The 21706-nt window shown below is 42.8% G+C and overlaps 1 protein-coding gene across 1 annotated transcript in view; it reads right to left on the bottom strand.

The window, feature by feature from the left end:
* EPHA4 (EPH receptor A4) overlaps positions 1 to 21706 on the bottom strand; it is a 172293-nt gene that overhangs the window by 98112 nt on the left and 52475 nt on the right. Inside the window, exon 4 of the mRNA XM_056850584.1 lies at positions 1906 to 2061. Coding sequence (XP_056706562.1) covers positions 1906 to 2061 — 156 coding nt within the window. The remainder of the gene's footprint in view (positions 1 to 1905; positions 2062 to 21706) is intronic.

Raw genomic sequence — 21706 nt, 5'->3', positions numbered from 1 at the left:
TCTATTAAAGAACCAGAGCATATTTTCTAAGTCCGACATTGACACAGGGTACATTGCATTGATACAGCACAAAATTGATATGGAGAAAAACACTCTATTAAACATGGACCCCGCAAACTAACGACAGAAATGTGGGGAGAGTGTTTTCAGGCTAATCAATAAAATACGCAAGCAAGCAATAACCAAACCATATACCAGTTCTTGGTGTTGTATAAGAAAGAAAGGTCAGAAAAAGGCACAACATAACACCATGTGTTGTGTGGATTACAGAAAATTAAATGGTCACTATAATGGATTTTTACCCTTTGCCTCAAACAGATAACGAAAGACTGATTTTACAGTAGGCCTTGACCCACAGCAGTTTAAAATCATGGTCTTTGGTTTATGGAGTGCATGGAGTGCTTTGAGAAGCCAGTGACTTGTAGCAAGTAAATAATACTCTGGTACACATAAAACATTTGAGCAAGAACTGGTACATTTGCAGACTATCTGTGATAAACGGGAAAAAAATCCACACTGAAACTGAACCCAAACAAATGGGAACAGTTCTAAAAGCAACTTACATGGCCAAGCCAACCAAGTGGTGTGAGGGACAGTGCGGTGTAGTGGTTATTGCTGGACTAGGATTATGGAGACACATGTTCATATCTCCACTCTGCCACAAACTCAATTAGCATTGACTCAGGAGGAGGCAATTGGTGAGTCTGTGTTCGTTGTCGTTACTCCTACACAGGGCCACCCAGTCCAGTTGGTTCCTGGGCTATTTTAATATCCCAATCCACCTCTTATTCAAAGCGGTTCATAGTAAGAGTCTTGTTCACATTTCATTCAGCCCTCATCAATGTAACCGCAAACTTCTTCTGATGTTCACTGACGTACCAACAAATGAGTCATATAAATATTATTATAGATTAGCGATCAGAGTGTCAGATTAGGGTCTGGGAGACCCAGGTTTAAAACCCCATGCTGTCATGGAAGCTTGCTGGGTGATCTGGGGCCAGCCACACTCTCAAACTAACCTACCTCACTGGGTTGTTGTGAGGGTAAAATGGAAAAGTGGAGAATAGTGTAAGCCACTTTGGGTCTCCTCTGAGGAGAAAGGTGGGATGTAAATGACTTAAATACATAAGTAAGTAATATGTGGTGATTAGAATTTGAACAGTTTGTGGAAGTGATCTTGGGAACACATGGAACATGTCCAAAAGATACTTTGACCCTTCCTATAGTTATATTTAGTTATATTTTCCGATACTTCGGCAAAGCATTTAACAAGACCACAGCACACAGATTCGGGTCCAGTAGCACCTTAGAGACCAACAGGTTTTTCGGGGTATAAGAGTCAAAGCTTCCTTCGTTAGTCAACCCATAACAACTATACAAAAGGCAGCAAGGCCCATTTAGGCATTGCTGAAAAACCACTTTCATTTTCCTAAACTGCTAAGCTTCAAAACAGTCATACTGCCTGAAAGCTCCAAAGATCGAGTGGCCACAAATCAACCTTTCCATGACTCAGTTTCCTTCTCCAAGGTTCCGAATTAAATTTCAGAAATGCAGGGCTTCTATTGCCACCACAATGTAGCTTTGAGGCTCTTCTACAAAACAGATGCCAAAGCAAACACAAAACAAAAAGTAAAAGCAGAGCCTCTTATTCTCTCTGTTGACCTACATACTGTCACTTAATTGCAAACTTCATTTTTTTCCCTGTTGTGTACCAGGAGAGGAGACCCAGTATTGACATGTTGTGTTGACTTGTTTAAAAGGAAATTGTAACTGAATGTTCCTGTCACCAACAAGACACTTTTCATAGCAGGATGCACATCTCCAGGGAGTGTTTCATGTATAAATTATTGAGGCAGCTAGAAGAAGAAGGGAAAGGAAATTAATAAATAAAGGACTCTGACTTACGAGTGCAGGGCATGGAGGCAGCATCATTTTCTGCTCGAAAAAAGTTCAGGTCGCAGGTGCAAGAGGTAGAGCCATCCCAGATGGAGAAGCTATGAAGCGGGCATTTAGCACAGGCAACATCTGTCGAGAGGGCCTTGTAGTATCCAATCTTGCAAGCTTGGGAGAGAAAAAAACGGAAAGGAGGAATGTTATTGGTAGAGGACTTGATAATAAATTGCCACCTCATTTATTCAGTATCCAGACCTGAGGAGTGGAGGTCATATTTGGAAGAGAAAAAAAAGGAACAAATGATGTCCATTTATCCCCAGGAGAGAAATTAACCAGCCAACGAGCACTTGATTGCTAGCTCTCCAACAGAGGAAAGCAATTTTTAATTCTGATGAGAACCTCTTAACAAGCTGGCCTGGAGAGCTTACGACAGCACCTATAAGCATGCCCATGTAGCCACTTGGTTGGAAAATCTGTCTCATTTTATTTTCTCGGCATGGGTTTGCTGTGCAAGCCTCACTGCCTTTGCTTCCCACCTGCAGGCACTCACACATTGCAGTAAACAGGGTGCAGTTGTTTAATTCCATGACCACTTCAGGAAGGCAGCTGATGGTATAACACTGCCAATTTCTGAGACAGAACAAAATAAGACCCCACTGTGATTGGCAGCCAACCTCTTAGTCTAACATGTACGGAAATGGCAGTTCTCCCTTCTGGAAAGGCCAGATTAATTTGCTTCCCTCTTCCCAAGGGATGAAATCAACACATTTCCCCCCTCTCCTCAGAGCTGCAGCATACCAGCGACGGCACTCTGACATGCCCCCCCCCCTGCGGTTGGCAAGCATTCAGTGACATCACCTTCATAAACACGATGCTTACATGGATGGCTACCTTTACCTCATTTGGGTTTTAAAATCTTCAAGGTATCATAACAAACAAGCATGTCCTCCAAGAAGTTTTGGCCAAGGCTAAAGATAAAAAGGTCATTTAACACCACCGAATCCTGAGAACACTGAAAGCATCCAGGCAGTTTTATAAAGTACAAAGAGCAAGAGAAGGGAGGGTTAGTGCCAATATTTACAGCATGATTCACTTTCCTGTCTCTTAATTTATCACCTAGTCAGTCTTTAGAGTTCCCTTGCTCTTGCTTGTACGCCTCCAGAAACCCGACATGCATTAGCTTTCAGTTCTTCTCCCACTCACTCCACAGTCTTTTATATGATTTAATTTCTTTATTCCCCCTTTTATGAAGCGCTTGCAACAGGTAGGGATTTTTGCAACCTATTTGTAAAGGAGCGAGCCACTTCGCCCTTATTAACTGAGCCCATTTATGGAATCTCCTTAACGAGTCCAAAGTTTACGAAGTGTGGTGCAGCATCCATAAAAATCACTGTGAGATCAATCTTACCCTCGCTTGCTTCGGCTGTCACTGGACCAAGGAATCTTATAAAAATACATAGCTCTGGTGACTAAGATTTATGCCCTCGGAGTTTACACACATCAGATAATTACATAGGGTTCGACTTGCAGGGTGCCTCCTGGCTACGCTTCAAATGGCCTTGGGGTTTTGATTAAAGTCAGAAACCACAACCCTGGCAAGGGAGACATGGCAGACTCAAGCTCTGCCTCCCCACATCAAACACAATTAGTCCCGGAACACAACTGCATACCTATCAAGCATAGCCTATCTTTCAGCCAGCCCAACAAGCTCAGACAACTTGTATAATAAGAACAGGTCTCCTTATCAGAGGAGCAGCCAAGAACAAACAAAATCACTTGCTTCTCTTCATTCCTCTCTTTCACTCTCACCTACCTTATAGGGCTGAAGTGAGGATAAAATGGAGAATGGAAGAACAATGTTGTAATTCTTCACACAACCCATAGTTGAACGCATGAACACATGAAGCTGCCTTATACTGAATCAGACCCTTGGTCCATCAAAGTCAGTATTGTCTACTCAGACCGGCAGTTGCTCTCCAGGGTCTCAGGCAGAGGTCTTTCACATCACCTACTTGCCTAGTCCCTTTAACTGGAGAAGCCGGGGATTGAACCTGGGACCTTCTGCATGCCAAGCAGATGCTCTACCACTGAGCCACAGCCCTTCCCCTAAAGAGTTAAATTGTGGGACTCCCTGCCCCAAGATGTGGTGATGGCTGCCAACTTGGAAGGCTTTAAGGGGAGTGAACATGTTCATGGAGGAGAGGGCTATTAATGACTACTAGTAAAAATGGATACTAGTCATGATGCATACCTATTATCTCCAGGATCAGAGGAGCATGCCTGTTATATTAGGTGCTTAGGAACATAGGCAGGATAATGCTGCTGCAGTCACCTTGTTTGTGGGCTTCCTAGAGGCACCTGGTTGGCCATTGTGTGAACAGACTGTTGGACTTGATGGACCTTGGTCTGATCCAGCATGACCCTTCTTATGTTCTTAATCCAATCTGGGTCTCCACTGGGGTGAAACATGGGACATTAATTGATTGATTAATTGATTGATTAAAATGATTATTTAATATGTATTGTGTTATATTGTTGTTGTTTTTAAAGAGCCAGCGTGGTGTAGTGGTTAAGAGCAGCAGGACTCTAATCTGGAGAACTGGTTCAATTCCCCCCTCTTCTACTTGAAGCCTGCTGGGTGACGTTGGGCCAGCCACAGTTCTCTCAGAACTCTCTCAGCCCACGCAGAGGCAGGCAATGTCAAACCACCTCTGAATGCCTCTTGCATTAAACACCAAGGGGTCACCATCAATCGGCTGCAACTTGATGGCACTTTATACACACATTGTTTTAAAAAATCCCATGGTGCTTAAATATCTTATCAATCATTTAATGGCCAACTTCAGAGCTATGTTTGGTGTGTGCTGCTTCTCTTCTGCACTTGCAGTTTCTTTTTAGCTCAGAAGATTCCTTACTTCCCCATATCTAATACTGGTCATGAATAAGAATATGCTCTTTAGCACTGTTTGTAATGCTCATGACTTCTGTTAATTTCAGTAACTTGTAACTGCAGTTCAAGATGTTTGCAGTCAGCTATATTTTGGTAACTTTTGTAATAGTTCCTGTTTTCAGCAACAGGAAAATGATAATATATACATTAAAAACCTCTCCCAAAGTGTCTACTGAGACCTGAACATACTCAGTAATTTCAGAATATTGAGAGCGGTTGAGAGTCAGTTAAAGGGACAGAAGGATAATAGAAGTGGTTGGAGAAATCGGCCAGTTCAAGCCCACAAGAGTTTATGTTGTCCTGTAAGGTAAAATGTGTGACTCAGGGGGAGAAATTTCCTAACTGTTTATTCTCTACCCAATATGTAATTTCTCACAGTTCCCCAGCTTGTGTTTTTGTGAAACAAAAGCCCACTTTCTGAAAAATGGTCAGAAAATCTTGAAGAACTTTGGACCAAACTAATGACGACAGGGATATACCCAGGCTGCCTGAAGTCAGACTGAATTCAACCTATATCAAAATGACCCAGTTTCCCCCTTACCTGGAAATGTTCTACCTTCTTAGGATTCTGTGCCTCATTCCACTGCATTATAGACGAGGCCTCAGCATTTTCAAGAATTGCTTATTGGTATGAATATATCCTTAGGAATCAGCATGCAGACTCTTATTAACTTTAAGATCTGCAAGTGAGACTGTATTCTATGGCTTATTTTGTAGCCAAGTAAAAATCTGTGGAAGTAAGGAAACAGGGGAGCTTTCTTTGTGGGCTAAGAGTGCTGAAATAAATAGCAGTTGTTGCTGTATTTCCCCCCGTTTAATTTAGACTATTGTTTGTACTAAAATAAAACAAGTCCAGTAGCACTTTAAAGGCTAAGCATCTCTTCCACCTCCAGGGCCTGGGAAAGTAATCTTACTGAAAATATCAGAGCATTCATATATTCACATGGAAAATATGTTTTTTTCCTAGATTTGAACATTGGGGCTTTGTGGCCTATAGTTTGGTGTTCCTTTATATGGTGCTTGATACTCAAATTATGCTGACACAATGCAAGGGGCAAAGAAGGAAGAATGGTGTTCAGTTCTTCCATCTTCTGAAAGCAGGGGAGAACTTGCAGGGAGTGGGAAGAGACAGCCATAGGAAGCCCAGAACTGTTCTCTTACTCCCCAATATTTTATTCTTGCATTTACTAATGGCTCATCCTGCAACAATCTGCTGCCACACTCTCAGTTTCTGCCACTAAGCAAGGAAGGGGAAACAGCGCTCTTACTGATGATGTCAGGAGGTGGTAGAGCCACTAGGATTGGTGCACAGCGCGTGGACAAGTACCCTCCTCCTGAGTGGATAGCGGCATCCAAACACAAGGAAGAGTGATGGCATCAGTAGCTGGTGTTAGACACTGCAACCCTCTTAGCCGTTGTGAGCCTTCACAACACTGAAGCAGCAGCCTTGGTGCATCTGCTGCCCCCACCCCCACCCCCCAGCTCTCTAGAAAGAACTCCAGATTCCCCCTGCTTCTATTCACCAGCTCTCCAAAGCTGCCTCATTAGCTGCTGATGGTACTTCAGGGGAAACGTAAATAACAATAAATAAACGGAAGAAAAAGATGTGAATGTAGTGCATTTTCAGAGATACTAAATAGTGCTTTTGGGCATTTGTGATAATAGGGGGTAAAAAAATTAGACAAGAGACACTTTTTTAAAAGGGTAACCAATGTAGGCTTCCCATTCATGTGAACAACCTTTATATCTTGTTACCATCGTATTCTGGGGAAGCAGGGGGGATTATGAGCTATTATCTGAAACCAGTGATGGATGATGGAGGCACTCAAACTGAATCTTTTGGGTCCAAAACACAGATGTGGGTGTTTTATTTTTTTTATGGAGGGGGTTTTGCACTCCCCTTGAAAATCCAGGTCTGCAGCTTGAACTTCCTTCTGCATCTACCACTGATCCTAGAATGGTCAGATGGTGGTGATGGCCAGGAATACCTTTTTTAACCAACTTGTGAGGGTTTCGCTTTGCCCCTTAGAAAAGAAGAATCTGGCAGTGGTTACTCGTCCTTTTGTGACATCCAAACAAGACTATCATAATGTACTCTTTGTAGAATACCTTTACAGAATGTTTAGAAATGTGTGGCTGATGGAGCAAGAGCCCAGGAATATCTTCACTGGTTGCCATTTCCAGGGCAAATAAAAATGTTTTTTAATTAGAAGAAGAGGTGGTTTTTATATGCCAATTTTCTCTACCTTTTCAGGAGAATCAAACCGGCTTACAGTCTCCTTCCCGTCCTCTCCCCACAACAGACACCTTGTGAGGTAGGTGAGGCTGAGAGTTCAGAAAACTGTGACTAGCCCAAGGTCACCCAGCTGATTTCATGTGTAGGAGTGGGGAAACCAACCCAGTTCACCAGATTAGAGTTTGCCACTCATGTGGAGGAGTGGGGAATCAAACCTGGTTCTCTAGATTAGAGTTCACTGCTCCTAACCACTATACCATTTATTAGCATGAATGGGAAACCTTCACTGGTTCCACTTTTTAAAAAGTGTTTCTCTTCCCTAATTAGTGTAAGTAGGGTTGCCAACCTCCAGGTGGTGGCTGGAGATCTCCTGATCTACAGCCCATAGAGATCAGTTCACCTGGAGAAAATGGCCGCTTTAGCAATTGGACTCTATGGGATTAAAGTCCCTCCCCTCCCCAAACCCCGCCCTCCTCAGGCTCCGCCCCAAAAACCTCCCACCAGTGGTGAAGAGGGACATGGCAACCCTAAATGTAAGGCCAGGTTATCTTGGGGAGCATCTTCTCCCATATACACTCCATATACACCCCTGCAGACACTAAGGTCATCCTGGAGATACTTTTCTAAGCATTGATTCTTCAATGTATGGTAAGTGGCCACAACAGAGTTAATATTTTTGATAGCAGTTCTGTAAATTTGGAACTCCATGCCAAGGCAAAGTTTGCCCGGACTCCTCTTTGAGGCTGTTCTGATTGCTGATAAAAAGATCCTTTTTAAGGGCGTCTGGAGTTTGACCTGTGAGGTTTGCTTGGGTTTTGGCTGAGGGCTGCTTTATGGCATTTGCCTAATAACTAATTTTTCTATGCTGACACGAAGAACTGCCTTATGGTGTTTGTCTAATAACTAATTTTACTGTGCTGACTTGTGGTTTTACTGTTTAGATGTTTTCTGTGCTGTTCTGCGTTGGTTGCAAGATACCCTGGAGATCCAGCATAAGATGGAGGGATGGAGTATAAATACATTAAAAAATAGTATAGACTGTCTTCACTAGAAACTCATTTACGCCTCCTCTCTGATGGTGCCATTAGTCATTTTGGGGCTGTTTCTTCCATTTTTCAGCGTATGTGCTCCTGAAGGAAGGAAACAGTGAGCCCAAAGTTGTTATTCAGTTCAAGAGATTTTTTTCCCTCTTCTTCTCTTGCAAGCATTACATTCTTTTGCTTTCTACTACATTAAACCAAGTTCATTAATTTTTCAAACTCACAGAAACCTCTTTCTAAATGCATTGGCAATTTCAGAGGCACATAGCCATTTTACTTCAGCTGTATAAAATCATATAACAGAGCTCGCAATTTTCCTCATTTCACTGTATTTAGACTTAATATATTTCAGCTCTTGGCACATTTGCTAACCCACTGCATTTGTACAACATTTATTTGCATTTTGGTCCACTTCTATCTTGCAATCTAATTTAATTTTGCAAAGGTTGGCCATTGGATGGGGGTCCCTTGGAGAAATAACAGCTGACATGTCCATTATGACTGGCTATGGTGAATTGATAGAAAAACAAGCAAGCCTGCATAGGTCACTGTTTCCCAAAAGTCTGTACTGCGTACTCAAGGCAATCCTTACCTCTCTTGGGAGGATATGTCGGAGAGGACACAGCCTGAATGGTATTCTTACCTAGCTGCAAAAGATGTCACTGTAAAGAGACTAGGTCACATGTGCAATACAAACTTTGATTTCAATGCCCTTATCTTTGCCTTAATTAATTCGCTCTGTTAGAAAGAGAAAGAGAGTGAAAAGGGGTGAAGGGAAAATATTTTCTTTTATTCAGATCACACACCAACATAACAAGGTTATCTTTCAACACAGAATTGTTTTCAAGATTTTATAATGAACCTCTTTAAATGGGGAAAAGCAAAATTCTACCAACTGAATGGCCTCCTAACTTGACATATCAACTTTATTTCACATCCAAATAACCTCAAATAAAACCGAGAGTTCAGCCCCAACAACTACCACCTGAACCATAACACTGCCATTTCAGGTACATCAGCTCACACCTGAGCCCCGGAAGTCAATGCAATGCAGAGGCACACCTGTGCTTAGAAAAGAAAGGCAATGAAGAGATACAGCTCCAAAGAACGGCCGGCAGAGCAAATGCACACAAGACCGTAGTGACACAAGCAGCACACACCTATCACAGAGAAGCATGCAACAATGCCCCATGTCAGCCATACATGAAGGCAGCCAACCAGTGCACACTGATGCTGAACACGAGAATGCAACATAGAAGACACATCTCCCTCTGCTGTAGGGAGAACTGTGCCAAGACAAGTAGAAGCCCAGTAACGACAACCCAGCTGGGAACTCTGCAAGTGGGGTTTGAATGTGCTCTTGCAAGGAAAAGTATACATACCAGGAAGGAAGAATGGCTTCCCAAAATCTAGACAGGTCTCTTGACGGCTTAATAAGGACAACTCAGAGCCTTTCTCGGGCAAGGGTTTAGATCCTCGGCAGGGTTATAATCTCAGAGGAACAGCCTTTTTCAAGGCAAGGGGGGCACAAGCAATATGACAGCAATGAGCGAACGAGGGATGCTGGGCTCCAGGTGGGGCCTGGGGATCTCCCGGAATTATAGCTCATCTCCAGACTGCAGAAATTTGTTCTCCTGGAGAAAATGGATGCTTTGGAGGGTGGACTCTACAGCATTGTGCCCCACTGAGGTCCTTGTCCTCCCCAGTCTCCACCTCCAAATCTCCAGGAGTTTCCTAACCTGGAGCTGGCAACCCTACCCCCTACCCCTGCTGGTGGCCGGAGAGGGGACCTGACAACCCTAGAGTGAACACACTCTATAATGCATGTGTTGCCTTGTAGATACCTAGTGGTACTAAATTCCATCCAAATCAATAGGATTTGAGTTGATATAATGGCATAAATTAACAAGCAAGAGTTGCATGCAGGTAATGTCTCTTTGGGACAAGTTCTGTACTATGGCCTAGGGAGGACACAAGGATTCACACTCTTGTCCCTATGAACGGGTGCATGCAGCAGGTGGTTGTTTGGATCTATCGCTTCAATCACTGCAGAATTACCCACTGTTGCAGACATTCGTTATGCATAAAGCCGGGACTGCATGTAAATGGCAGTCCTCTGACTCAGAGCAAAGGATTTTTTCCCCACTGCATTACAGAGAAAAGGAAAAGATCTATGTGTGGTCTGTTAGCCACATATGGATAGATAGGAGGCTCTGTCCAGCAGACATTTGACATGATCCAAAATACCATGGGCCTCCACGGGTACACACTGTGAAGCAGGAGTGCAAAATGCTGCTCTGCAATTCCAATTTAACGGCATCCCAGCTGCATATATAGGTCATTTCCAAATCCTAACTCTCCATATAACTCAACATCCAGCAATGAAGAATTTCCCAACGTACATTTCTTTTAAACATCTGGGCAAAACTTAGTTGCTTTATGAAGAATAATTATATTTATGTGCATGTTTTAGATTGGTTTTAGCTTATGGAAAATATTTGAAGCTGTCCTCACTGATGTAAGACCAAAGGCCATTTCTCGAACTCTTTCTCTTTATCTCACACACATACACACACACAAACCCACTAAGTTAAATGCTAACATAATATACAGAACTTTCAGTAACAAGCTAGCACGTGTAACAGAAGAAAAACTACATTAAGGAAACCGGCTCAAGTAACCCACTTCCTATCAATTGTCTGAAAACAAAAATAGCAACAGCATTATTTTCTAAAATGGCCAAAAAATGCCATGCTGGTGTCTTGCTAAATGCATTTTAGACTGATGATCACAGGTTTACAATATCAAGAGCACCTGCTACCTTGGAAAATAGCTGCAATTTATATTTTAGTGGCACTCTGTAAAATAAAAAAAGATAGAAGTTGCATTTCCTTGCCTTCCCTCTCCACTTCTTTTCTTTAAATACATCACATTCTCTTTCTCAAATTGTAACAAATCCACATCTGCCACACAGGCCGATAGCTTCTTCTTAAGTTATTTCTGAACAGATTTTTGTCTGTTAATTATAGAACTGAATTGTTTGGATAGCTTCCCGTGATAGGCCCCAGCCCCACACCATAAGCCCCTTTAGTTATTGTGCAGCTGTTTGAGTCCCCAATGCTCATGGGGACTTTTTGATTAACAGTCCTTGAAATTTGATTTTTTTGACAAAAAGTCAAAGGAAGAGAGTCATCCTTATCTCCCTGAGATCAATTGCACAGGACTTCCACCATTGTCCTTCCTCCACGCATGGGACACAATTTCTTTCCAGGTCACTGACAACACATTCACCATTGGGTGGGGTTTTTGTGTTTCGTTTTTGTTAATAGGATATTATATGCAAGGTTTTACACAAAAGTTTGAGATTTTACTATGTAACATTTTTAGATGTACATTACTACATAGACTGATTTAACAAGACCCAATTATGACTCCCCCCCTCACTGATCCAATCTAATTACTCAGTTTAATACCTTTAAAGATGAGCTATATACCCTTAGAAGTCAGAACAACAACAAAGGCCTTTCTTATATTCAAGTAGCAGAATTCACTGTGGTATATCAAACTGACAAATAAAAACATCTGCCTTTGATTTTGACACTGGTAAGATCTATCTCCTATTGTTCCTAACTTCACATATTCTGTGTATTAAATCATAACCTTGATGGGTTAAATTAAATGTTGTAACATCAAGAGCTGTTTCTTGCTATGCGGAATTATTCGTTTTTAAATCTAGGACAGCTCTGTGGAGGATTGATTTTGCCTTGTTATTTGGCCACTTGCCTGGGGCAAGTAACAGTTCCTTCTGAAGCATCTCAGACGGTCATAGTGGCATAGTGGTTAGAATGTTGGGTTAGGATCTGGGAGACCCAGGCTCAAATCGCCACTCTGCCATGGAGTTTATAGAGTAATAGGATAAAGTGGAAAAGGAAGAACCATTTCTACACCACCCTGAATGTGTTAAAGGAAGGACAAATTCTGGGTGAAGAGTAATAACACTTCTGGTAACTTTTTATTTCTATGGTCAGGAATTTTTCCAGGAGCCTCAAAATTCACACCGAAGACTCACACATAGAACCCCTTATGTTTATAGTGACCAGGTTCTGAGCAGCGATATTTTCAGACTTGAATGCCTCCATCTGGGTGGTAAACAATACCAGTTTGCTTGTTGAGTATATATGAATCTACCTCCAGAAAATTACACAATGGAGGACACAGTATTAGTGCTAGGCTAGTGCTTGACCTTTAATTTAGGTCGCAAGTTTGTGTTTTCCACGCCAGAATCCCTGAGTCCACTTGGTTAGGGTTGGGGGCTTGAATCTGAAGTGCAGCAGGCAGACGGTACTGTTCCTTTGCCCTGGTGAGGGTAGATGTGCCCAGGCTTCATTCTAAGCCTGTGAGGTGAGGGAAGATCAGAGGCTTCATGCTTCTGACAATGTTGCATACCACTGTTACCCTTGTTGCTACAGAACTGGACACAGAGGAAAATAAGACAGGGGGAAGTAGTGGGGAAATGCATTTCTTACACCCACAGAAAGATACTTGTGCTGCAGATGTGGATAGTATGAAATGGTAGGCTCCGACCCAGTAACTAAAACAATATCTAGTGAAATCAGCCATCATTTTTTGAGTCTCTGCTGTCTTCTGTTTAGACTGTAGGAAGCTATTGAAAGAGTTCGAAACACAAACACTGTGTCTGGCCTTAACTATTCACTGGCTCTTTCTAAGGCCAGATGGAGCAATCATGGAGCAATCATCATTCAGGAGGGAAAGCTGCATAAGGGCACTTACTGAGCAGAGGGTGTCAAAGTGTCAGGCTTATTTGGGCACTAACACCGGTGGACAATGTGTGAAGGTAATGCTCAAACATGACCATCAGTTTCTACCAAAGACAGCCAATGAACACGTTCACCAGGTGCTACCACTGGCTGCTACGTGGAGTGCTCAAGGGAGAGGGGGGGGAATCCTGCCTTTATTTGGAAGCACCAGGATGTGGCCATGGAGAAAGGGGACCCATTCAGTCAACTACGTTTGGGTGGAAAGTTACTTGCAAAGGGGGTGGTCAGGTCAGTCTGTTGTAGCAAAATAAAACAAAGGCCAGTGACACCTTAAAGAGTAACAACATTTATTTCAATATGCAGTTTCGTTAGTCGCAACTCACACCTTCATATATCTGAAGGAGAGAGCTGTGATTCATGAAAGCTCATATTGAAATCAATATTGTTAGTCTTTAACAATAAGGACTTTTGTTTTGGAAAATCACTGACTGGATGTTGTTCTCAGCGTGGTGCAGCAAGGGAAGCAATCAGTCAGCAACACACATACATGTACAGTGCTGATGGAATACTTATTTGTTTGTTTAACATGCTAAAATCCCACCTCTTTACATAAATTCAGCTGGCGCAGCTTACTGAATAAACCATAAAACAACAACGTAGTAAAAATGAACCAAAACATCAAGGACCACAGCACAATCAACTGTTAAATCAGCACCTATAAAACATATCCAATTAAAGGAAGGTAAAATCATAAATGAGAGCCATCATGGTGTGGTGGTTAAGGAGTCAGGCTAGGAACTTGGAAACCCAGGTTTGAATCCCCAATCACACTATGGAAGCTTGCTGAGTGACCTTGGGCCAGTCACATACTCTCAGCCCTGACCCTGGCTAGTATTTGGATGGGAGATCTCCAAGGAATACCAGGGTTGTGATGCGGAGGCAGGCAATGGCAAACAACCTCCAAACATCTCTTGCCTTGAATCCCCCTATGGGGTTGCCATAAGTAAGCTGTCACTTGACGGCAAAAAAAAAGAAGAGATCATATATATCCTAAAAGTAGCATTAGTTGAGACAACAGAGTAGCTGAAACCAACTGCATAGGGACTGAAAGAAGACAGAAACACACACACCCTAGCCTGGCATCTAAGGGAAGACACAGTTGGAACCATATGAGCCTCTGTAGGGATGGAGTTCCAGGGAACAGATGGTACCTCCAAGAAGGCCTCAACGTTGGTGCACACCCACCTAGCTTCAAAATGTGGAGGCCCACAGGAGTACCTCTGATGGTTGCCTCAGCTGGTAGACAGGTACATACTAGTCCTCCAGGCAAGGACAGGAATTCCCCTTGCCTCTCAGTCATACTGTAACAGTACCTGGCTGTTACACCACTATTTCACTGGCTGTCACAGGAAAGTACAGCTTAATGAAGAAGAAACCAAATGCTCCTGCTGTTTCCCGAGGCCACAGCACTATACAGCAACACCATCTGAATGTCATGTTCAGCAGCATGAAATTGGAGCACCTATTCATACGCTTCATTCTGAGAACTTATTTGAAGAGGAATAAGTCTTAAGGTCAGGCTCCAAGTTTTAGCGTTTATAATTACTAAGAAATGCTTGAAATATGGCTTAGATACTTTTTTTTTAAGTGAGATGGCAAAAATTTTAAAAAACATCCAGTAAAATGCCCAGTACTAAAAAGACAAAAAACAAAAACAGCTCATGGTATGTGGAAGAATTGCTTTACAATTTTAAAATGCTGGAGGTTATGCTAGGCACACACTTCAGGTCCATTGGCTTAGCAAAGATTGCTCCATCTTATACTTGAATTTTTTTCTATTGAATAACATTTAATACCGGTGTCAGCAGCAAGTGGTGCTGAGCGAACAATAATATCTGAACTAGCTTTCCCATTTCAAACTGCTCAAGCTGCTGCTATGCTTATTATAGGCTTCATCTGACTTGGGAAATTTAATTGCTTTTGCAGAAAGCTGTTAAGATCCAGGAAATGAGTCAGCTAGTAAATTTCAAGGAGCTCGCCATTTTTAAAAAGCCAGCCAGCCATTTCTTCCTTTATTCAAGCAAGGAAGGGGAAAATCCATAATGACATTGTTACCTTGTAACTTTTCAAAACCTGCCCAGTAAAACTTTCCCTAGGATGTGGCAAAGCTAAGGACTGGTTCACAGGGGCAGGTGTGGCCTTGGCCACAACATCAAGTGTTGATTTGCACGTGTAAATGCCACAGATGAAACTTCCCTATCTCCTCAAGTAATCTCACATAATAAACATTAAGACTTTTATGTAAAGACCGACACACATATCACAAAACAATGCGCAAACTTTGGAAATTCTCCAGAACTCTTTGTCAGGCTAGGTGTTCAACAATCAATCAATCAATCAATCAATCAACAAAAGGAACGAGAGACAAAAGGGACGAGAGAAAAAGGTGTCTCAAGACATGACGGAAAGACTCCGGGTCTGCAGTCAGTGGAGTGTTACAATGGAAGATGAGATGTATTGCAGATTTGCAAAATAGATTTCAAGTTTTATCAAAGGCTTCCAGGAAAAAGGGATCTCCCCAAAAAAGAATGACTCTTCCTTTCAGAACACAAAAACCCCTTTAATCAGATGTCTCTCAGTCACACAGATCCCCCTGAACAGAAAGAGAGCAAAAGGAAAACTGGGTACTCCTTATATTAACAGAACCCAAAACTGAGCTCAGACGATGCACCACAGTGCACTATGTAAAGAATCAATGGAAGCCTAATTGGAAAATATGACTTGGTGATTGGAAAAAACAACAACCCTAATAAACAAACTCCTGCCTGAAGATTATGAAAGTAATGGAGCCCTAATACCCTTTTTTGTTCGTTTGTTTGTTTTTGTGTGTGTAGAAAACGAGCTTCAGGAGTGATTAAAAATGGAAGAATGGCAGGGGAAGGGACTCTTAATCCTATCCCTACCTGCTAAGTTTCTGCTCGACACTGCCAGTGTGGTATAGTGGTTGGACTAGAATTCCAGGTTCAAATCCCCACTCTGATCAAGAAGCTTGCTGCGTGACCTTGGGCCAGTCACACATACTCAGCCTAATCTACCTCACAGTTCTTGTGAGCATAAAATAAAAGAGAAGAGAATAATGTAAAACGCTTTGGGTCCCCACTGGAAGAAATGAGGGCTACAGATGAAGTAAATAAATTGCTTTCCCCAGCTGCTTTTCCTCCTCCATCATTTCAACAACCCACAGATGAAATCCTGTGAGGAAAAAAACAGTTTGGAGGGTCATTTTGGAGTGGGGCAATGGCAGTTGAAGGGAGAGGTTTAGCACCTCCTCTCTGCTTCTTTATTCTCAGTCACTGGCTCCCAAAGCCCCTCTCTAAACAATAAAGAGCACCGAGGACTCCAATTATGTGCACTAGTGCCGAACATGTAGTTTACCCTTTAAACATAGTGCACTCCAGTGGAAGTCAGCTCACACATCCAGTTGCCAGTCAATAAGTGACTGAGCATGCCTGTGCAAACCAGCCCGTTTCAAGCTGGGTAATTTCACAGACTCATAGAATCACAGAGTTGGAAGGGACCACCAGGGTCATCTACTCCAACCCCCTGCACAATGCAGGAATTTCACAACTACCTCCCCACACACCCCCAGTGACTCCTACTCTATGCCCAGAAGATGGCCAAGATTCCCTCCCTCTCATGCACTGCCTAAGGTCATAGAATCAGCATTGTTTGATTTAATTTCAACCCGTTGGTTCTGGTCTGACCTTCTGGGGCAACAGAAAGCAACTTGGCACCCTCCTCTATATGACAGCCCTTCAAGTACTTGAAGATGGTTATCATGTCTCCTCTCAGTCTTCTCCTCTTCAGGCTAAACATACCCAGCTCCTTCAACCTTTCCTTCATGGCAGGCAGTGTGGCCATGCAGAAAGGGGTATGGTCGAGGGCTGGTTTATGTACAGAAAATGTACTCTTTTTTTTTTTTTTAACTGAGCCTTAGAATCAGCAGGGATTACTAACCAGACCACTAGGCAAGGCTTTACATTCTCCTCCTCTTAAAGCTTCCTAATTGCCTGAATCCCCACATTAACAAACCCTAATCCCATTGTCAGGGGGCTGCTTACAAGCCTCCCTTCCCAATCAGTGGCAAAGCATTGACAGGAACGGAGATCTGCATCTGTAAGCATGGGCCAGTCTGCTGGGATTATCTCTCATCTCTTAAATGTTAACAGCTCAGTGAAAGGGCAATTAAACTCCCCAACTTAGATGCAGGCTCTGATAACGCACACCAGGAGCTGGACAAGCTTGAAAGGGGAAGTATGGATTTCCCACACCGACACATGCACACCACCAACAGCATAGTTTTCATAGGAATACTTGCTTGGAGGTCCACAAAATAAGTAAGCAACACCTTAGGACGTTTATCATCTTAGAGCAGTGCCAGCAGAAGTAGCAATTTTATTTACCGGTATTTATTTTAAATAGTTATACCCTGCCTTATCACTGCAAACTCAAGGCAGCAAAAGCTGAAGGACACAGAAATCACAAGTGTCTAACAAATTAATACCAAAACACAATTAAGCACAGTTAAAACCGAGTTAAACACAGCCCAAATGGTTTAACCTCCACCAAATGCCCTCCAGAACAGAAGTCTTGCATGCCTTCCTGAATGCGGCAAGTGAGGGCACCTGCTGTATCTGGTCTGGTAGCCATTTCAGAGGAACGGGCCTACCACAGAGGCTGACTGAAATGAACTGTGGTTGAACTTTTGTCAAATGGACTAATGAAGGTGAGGGTACTATCAAGAGAAGGCTGTCTGAAGGACACAGCAGGTGCACAGGAGTATACTAAGAGATGCAGTTTGAGAGGTAAGAGGGTCCTGGGCTGTGAAAGGTTTTCAAGATGACAACCAACACTTGGAATTGATCCTGGAAGCAGACAGGCAGCCTTTATCCCATTCAAGTCTACAAATTTGGGGCAAAATCCATCTGCTAATTTGGGACATTCTTCGGTGATGCTGAGGTATGATAGGCTGTTATTTGTCAGGTCAGAGACTGCACTTCAAGATTGCCTTTTCCTCCCACCACAAACCTCCTAGAAACTTAGGCAGGCATGTCAGCATAGGACAGATGCCCTCCTTGATTGATGGTCAGTGGAGAGGATATAAAAACTGGGATTTGTTATTTATGGCTGGTAAACTAACAAGATGCCCTGACTTGGATAGCTCAATCTAGCGTGAGCTCATCAGATCTTAACTTAAATGAAACTACTCATTCAACCCAATGGCCTTGAGCAGTATCACACTGAAAAAGTTAAAAACATTCCTAAGAGCCCGACTCCAGACTGTGACAAATTTTTATTCATATTTTATTCATAGCCCAGCTTAGTCTGAGCTCATCAGATCTTGGAAGCTAAGCAGGGTCGGCCCTGGTCAGTATTTATATGGGAGATCACCAGGATTGCAACGTGGAGGCAGACAATGGCAAACCCCCTCTGAAAGTTTCTTGCCTTGAAAATCCTACGATGTTGCCATAAGTCTGTTGTGACTTGATGGCGAAAACTAACTAGCTAACAAGAGTCTGTTGCACAAATCACCTTTTAAGAAACAATAGTTTAACTTCATGTGAGAATGCAGACTAAGTGATACAGCATAAGCCTAGCCTCTACAGAGGTGTGCTGCATTTTGGAACAGTTCTGACAATGCTAGGAATAGGGGAAAGGGCGTGAATGGTAATGAGAGAGCAAGAACAATTTCTGCTCACCCTAGGCAAGAAGGTAAAAGATAAATTGTGTGGCTGTTCTTGTAGTAATTCAGTGAATTAACTGATTTCTTGTAGGCAGAACCATCCCTTGAGTACGGCAAATCAGGGAGACTGTCCCAGGCCTTGCACTTGGGAAGGACAGACTGATATAACAATTGGCCATAAATGACATGAAGAACATGAAGAAGAGTTGGTTTTTATATGTAGATTTTCTCTACCACTTAAGGAAGAATCAAACCGGCTTATAATCACCTACCCTGCCCCTCCCCATGACAGACACCCTGTGAGGTAGGTGAGGCTGAGAAAGTGTGACTAGCCCAAGGTCACCCAGGTGGCTTCATGTGTAGGAGTGGAGAAACAAATCCAGTTCGCCTTATTAGCCTCTGCCGCTCATGTGGAGGAGTGGGGAATCAAACCCGGTTCTCCAGATAGCAGTCCACCGCTCCAAATCACTGCTCTTAACCACTCCATCACACTGAGATGACCTGAAGAAGCAACTTGTTCCATGTGAGGGAGTGGGTGGGGGAGTGATTCCATGACATCACTGCCAGGTGTAGGGACAGCCCTGTCCAATGCAACTGTGACTGTGGCTGCAAGACTCCTCCACTCCACTAACCCTTTGACTGAGCCTGCTGGCAGGCAGGCAGGAGCCAGCCAAGGTGAGTGGCACAGCCTATAGGCCAGGGGAGTGAGCTGAGGGCAGGAATGAGAGAGAGCACTATGTGTCCACTCTAGTGAATGTATGTTGCAAAAAATGTGACAGGAGGGGAAATACATGGGGAAATCACTCAATGTGATCTCAGTGGGATTCCTGCCCCCCGGAGAGTGTGCGTTGAAGAGTTTAACCAGCTAATCAGACAAGTAAAGCTTTTTCTAAAGGTAGTAAGGAGGGGCTCTTTCCAAAGTGAAAGAATGAAGATGGAGTTCAAACTGGTATGGATGTTTGGGAAGGCAGAAGCTGGGCAAGCAGTACTGATGATTTTGCTATATTTAGTCGATGTAGACACAACCAGAGCGAAAGACTGGGAATTTTTCTCTAGCTTCCTTAGCAGCTAGAAATCTAGGCTGTAAAGAGCATTTACTCAAGTAAGCCCTCTGCATTCTCTACTGATTATTTGTAGGGAACTTTGCACAGGCTCCAATTTTGTGCATACCTTTGGGGAAAGGAAGCCAGCCCACTGAACAGTGGAACCCACTTTTAAATAAAACATACAAAGGATCAAGCTTTTGGTTACTCCCATACCTCAGCTAATCTAACATGGTTAATGAACAGCTACTTAAAAAAAAAATCTTTTTTTACAATTATCCCCATTTTTGACACTACAGTTTATGATCATGTATTTGGAGTGTATTCTGGGTTACTGAATGCAAGTATAATATCTTTGACATCTGTTAAGAAGGAAGAAATTGAGGGAGGCAGGTGAGAGTTTAACCTTTACTCTGAAGGGAAAGTAGTGGAGAGGGCTGAGGATGGTTTAGGAAAGAGACTTCACCTGAATAAAAGACATTAACGGGGCGCATATGTGTTGATTGTCCATCGCTTAGGAAGGGCATTGCTTGTGGGCTTCCAAAGGACCTTGGACAGACACTGGCTTCTGAAGGGGCCTACAAAACAAACCATGCAAAACAATGATCTGGTTCCATCTGCTCAACTTTTTTGCTTTCAGCTGGAGTATACCCCAACCAGGAGAACTAATAAGGTGAAGCAATCACTGTGATCCTAAGCATGTTACCTGGAAGTAAGCCTCCAGAGAAGCTTGCTTCTATGCAGTGTCCTGGGATCAGTCTCAGTGTCTTCTAGATGAGCAAATATCACAGCTCCAAAGATTATTAGCCCTGACCTGGACGGCCCAGGCGAGCCTGATCTCGTCAGATCTCAGAAGCTAAGCAGGGTCAGCCCTGGTTAGTATTTGGATGGGAGACCACCAAGGAATAACAGGGTTGCTGTGCAGAGGAAGGCACTGGCAAACCACCTCTGCTAGTCTCTTGCCATGAAAACCCCAAAAGAGGTCACTATAAGTCGGCTGCGACTTGACGGCACTTTACACACACACACACACACAATGATTATTAATTTGAGGCAATTCATGGATACACCTTTGAAAGCTTTATATAATGACCCCCATAAAAGCTATCAATCCCTGTTGAAGCTGTACATCAATCGACATAGTGGTCTGCAAATCATGATCCATTAACAACTCCATCCTTGATTACCCATGACATTTCAAAAAGGGCCATTCATTTTATGACTTGCATCCGTCTTCTTTACCCTTTGATATTTTGGAAGCACCAGCATTAATACCTCATTACAATTACAGACATTCTGGAGAACAGTACAGTTTAATGCCACTGACTAAAAAAATAACGGACATTTTTTTATCCTCATCCCCATGCCCTGCACAAATTCTTGTTCCTGTAAAGATGTAGTAACTCAATAAAGAAACACAACATTCTTGGCTTAGGCTAAAAGTACTCCCAGCACACAATACCCTCTTTTTTCAAGTGACAACATCCTCCTTATATAAGGTGGTATATAAAGTGGTGGCTTAAATGATATAATAGCTTTTTCTCCATATCTTTCTTTCATATTCTCTTCTGTGCAACAGATATATAAAAGGAAAGCGATTCTGAATACAATTTCCACCTTTTAAAACACACAGACACTGACAAAGAGGCATAGAAAAACAGATCTTTTATCTGGTTTTCCTGAGAAAGAGGATGTTACAAACCATATTCCTTTAAAATACTAATATGCGTGGTGTGCCTTCAATACTTAAAGGATCATGAAGTTGTACGAAAGCTAAATCAAAACCATTTCTACTGGCTGCACTTGTGGCTTGATTTTGAAGCATAACCAACTAGGGATTTGTTCCTTAAATAGGCTGCATCATGGATAGAGATGGTTATACTTCATGGTGTAAGAAATGGACTAAGAACTGGGAGACCCAATTCCAATTCTCATTCTGTCATGAAGCTCCCTGGGCGGCCTTGAACAATCACTCTCTCTCAGCCTCACCCACCACACAGGGTTGTTGTGAGAATCAAAAGAG

The sequence above is a fragment of the Euleptes europaea genome, chromosome 5, assembly GCF_029931775.1.
Source record: "Euleptes europaea isolate rEulEur1 chromosome 5, rEulEur1.hap1, whole genome shotgun sequence".
Classification (NCBI taxonomy): domain Eukaryota; kingdom Metazoa; phylum Chordata; class Lepidosauria; order Squamata; family Sphaerodactylidae; genus Euleptes; species Euleptes europaea.
The sequence above is the reverse complement of the archived record's forward strand: the minus strand, read 5'-3'. Positions and strand labels throughout refer to the sequence as shown.